Source organism: Octopus bimaculoides, chromosome 7 (genome assembly GCF_001194135.2).
Source record: "Octopus bimaculoides isolate UCB-OBI-ISO-001 chromosome 7, ASM119413v2, whole genome shotgun sequence".
Taxonomy (NCBI): Eukaryota; Metazoa; Mollusca; class Cephalopoda; order Octopoda; family Octopodidae; genus Octopus; species Octopus bimaculoides.
In genome coordinates this window covers 44,375,043-44,378,062 of record NC_068987.1, presented here as the reverse complement: position 1 = coordinate 44,378,062, position 3,020 = coordinate 44,375,043, and the positions used below count along the sequence as shown (strand labels likewise).

The window sequence follows — 3,020 nt, the reverse complement described above, 5'->3', positions numbered from 1 at the left end:
ATATCAGGTCATTAAGAATAAAATATTTGATTTTCTTATGCATCAAGTTTGACAGTCGTTAACTCTAATGTTTTATCCTGTAATTCTTTGTTTTACAGCATTGAAGAGTTACATCACCACTTTTCGAAATGCAATTCATGGTGTCTGATTATATTGTAAGTTTTCTCTTGTAAATCAATTTTTGTGAACGCATGGATAGATCAAAAATTTGTGTTGTTTATGAATATGAGTTCCGTCATGGAACCAACGCATCCCAGACAGTTTGAAACATCAATGGGGTGTTTGGTGAAGATGTGGTGAATGAGCACACTGTATGTGGATGGTTTGAGAAGTTCTGGTCTGGTGACTTTACTCTGTGGTAGACCTGAAACCAAGGTGGTTAATGATGAGCTGGAAACTGTAGTGGAAGTGGATACACCTCAAACTACATATGGGTTAGCAGCAAAGTTTGATGTTTCGATTCCAACTGTATAGGACCACCTGAAACAGATCGGTAAGGTAAAGAAGCTGGATAAATGGATACCACATGAACTGAACAAGCATGTTGTTTTGAAACTTGCTGTTCTTTGCTGTCATGGCATAAAAGCGAATCATTTTTGCATCGTATTATTGCGTGTGATGAAAAATGGATTCTTTTCCACAATAGCAAGCATTCTAAATGGTGGTTTCATAGAGATGAAGTGCCAAAATACAATCCAGAAAAAAATATTCACCAAAAAAAGCTAATGGTGTCTGTTTTGTGGTCCAGCACTGGTGTCATCCACAACAGTTTCATGAGATCTGGCAAGTCAATTAGAGCGGATGTATACATCAACCAGTTGGATGAAATGATGAGTAAAGTTGCAATTAAGCAACCGAGATTGGTCAATAGAGACAGGCCAATTCTCTTGCAAGACAATGGTTGACCACATGTTGCACAAAGAATGCTACTCAAGTTACAGGAACTGAACTTGGAAGTACTCTGTCATCCATCACATTCACCAGACCTTGCACCAACTGACTAGCACATTTTCTAGACATTAGACAACGTTTTGCAAGGAAAAAACTTCAAATCTGAAGATGCAAAAACAGCCTTTCATGATTTCATCACCTCTTGCTCTCCAGAATTCTTTGCTGCTGGCATAAATAAGCTACTGATAAAATGGCAAAACTGTGTTGATAATTTAGGTGCATACTTTGATTAACTGCATTGCTTTTTGTTGAGATAAATAAAGTAAAATAAACTTTCAGTTCAAAATCAGACATTTCTTTCTTAATGACCTGATATATATATATATATATATATATATATATATATATATATGTGTGTGTGTGTGTGTGTGTGTGTGTGTGTATGTGTTTGTATCTCCTTGTCTTGACATTACATACTTGTAAATGAGTGTCACTCTCCTACAAGCAGTATCCTTCATTTACAATATTCTGTGAAAACATGTCTGGCCATGGGATATATTTATCTTGATCTGGAACAGATAGGTGTTGGCAACAGGAAGGGCATCCAGTAGTATAAAATCTTCCTCAATAAACCTTGATGATAATGATGACAAGGATATTAAGTTTATGTTTGCTGTCTCCTGTGATTTCAGTCAATTGGTGAAATGTTTATTGAAAGTTTGAGTTCTACCAATGGCATATTTTGTATGGAAGACAATCAGGGCCAACAGTTGTACTCTATGATATCTTTTCAGAGACAGTTTACAATTCCCAAACTACGATTTAAGGTTTGGGTGATTTCTTTCTCTTGATAAAATTGTTTTGTATGTTCTCAGTAAAGTTTTGAAGTGTGAATGTAGTTTGGAAGATTATTATTTCTAAATTTAAACTAAATTGAGAAGGGAATATGAAAGATTGAGATAGAGAATTGTTCAGACAAATTAATATCTTCAATCACAAACACATGGGTATGTGTGTGTATATATATATATATATATATATATATACATATATAAGCATATGTATGCATGTGTGTGCATGTAAATGTATGTATGTATTTGGGTGTACATGAGTATACATGTATATATATGTATATGTATGTGTGCACATTTATATGCATATGTTTGAAAGTGTGTATGCATGGAGTGTGTACATGTATGTAAAATTACAAGCACAAATAGAATTTAAAAGAGAAATCAAAAATATGATACAGAAAACATGTGAAGAAAAGTAGGAGGAAAAAGAGTAAAAAAAAATGTGCCTCATCTCTAACATTACATTAAGATGTTTCTAAAGACTATATTTCTAAGATACTGTACTTTATTTACTTCACTCTGACAGAGGTGGAACATAGAATAGTTCAGATGTGCTTTTCATGGTGAGGAGTTATGTTTGGTTTGGTTATTGTGGCTTGATGAGTTTGGTTAAGGTGGAAGAGTGAATTAGAGTAGGAATTAAGAAGGATTGTGAAGTGGACAGGTTGGACAAAAGAGGCTGGATCATGTGGAATTGTGGGCTAAAATGATTAGATTGAATGGTTGACATAAATATTTTAGGTAGCTCACATTCATGAGTTCAAAATCTCTCTATCATAGAATCAGTAATTGATCTTTTTTTGCCAAACTGCCAAGTTATGGGGATGTAAAAAAACCAACACTGGTTGTCAAGTGATGATAGGGGACAAACATAAACACACTCACACACGACAGGATTCATTCAGTTTCCATCTACTAAACCCACTCACAAAGCTTTGGTCAGCTTGAGGCTAAAGCAGAAGACAACTTTCTCCAAGTACCATGGTTTAGTTCCACCATGCAGTGGGACTAAACCCAGAACCATGTGGGTAGGAAGCAAACTTCTTACCACACAGCCAAGACTACATACACACACACATTACTTAAAACAGTTTGGTACTGTGCTACTTCAAATTTAACAGGAGCTCAAGCCTTTAGGCTTCAGAAATGCTGAAACTTGAAGGAGCATAGAAACAAATTGAACTGTTTTAAATAATATATGTAACTCCTACTAAATGTGCCCTCTTCTTTTATTTGTCCACTCATTTGTGTGTGTGTGTGTGTGTGTGTGTGTGT

At 35.1% G+C, this 3,020-nt stretch overlaps 1 protein-coding gene across 5 annotated transcripts in view; it reads right to left on the bottom strand.

The window, feature by feature from the left end:
* Positions 1-3,020, bottom strand: part of LOC106883351 (core histone macro-H2A.1) — a 59,418-nt gene that overhangs the window by 8,968 nt on the left and 47,430 nt on the right. The window contains exon 8 of one of the 5 annotated variants that reach the window (XM_052969571.1): positions 15-480. The exons of the other annotated variants lie outside the window; for them this stretch is intronic. Coding sequence (XP_052825531.1) covers positions 420-480 — 61 coding nt within the window. The 3' untranslated portion in view covers positions 15-419. Of the gene's footprint in view, positions 1-14; positions 481-3,020 lie in introns of those variants that run through there. 5 annotated transcript variants of the gene reach the window in all.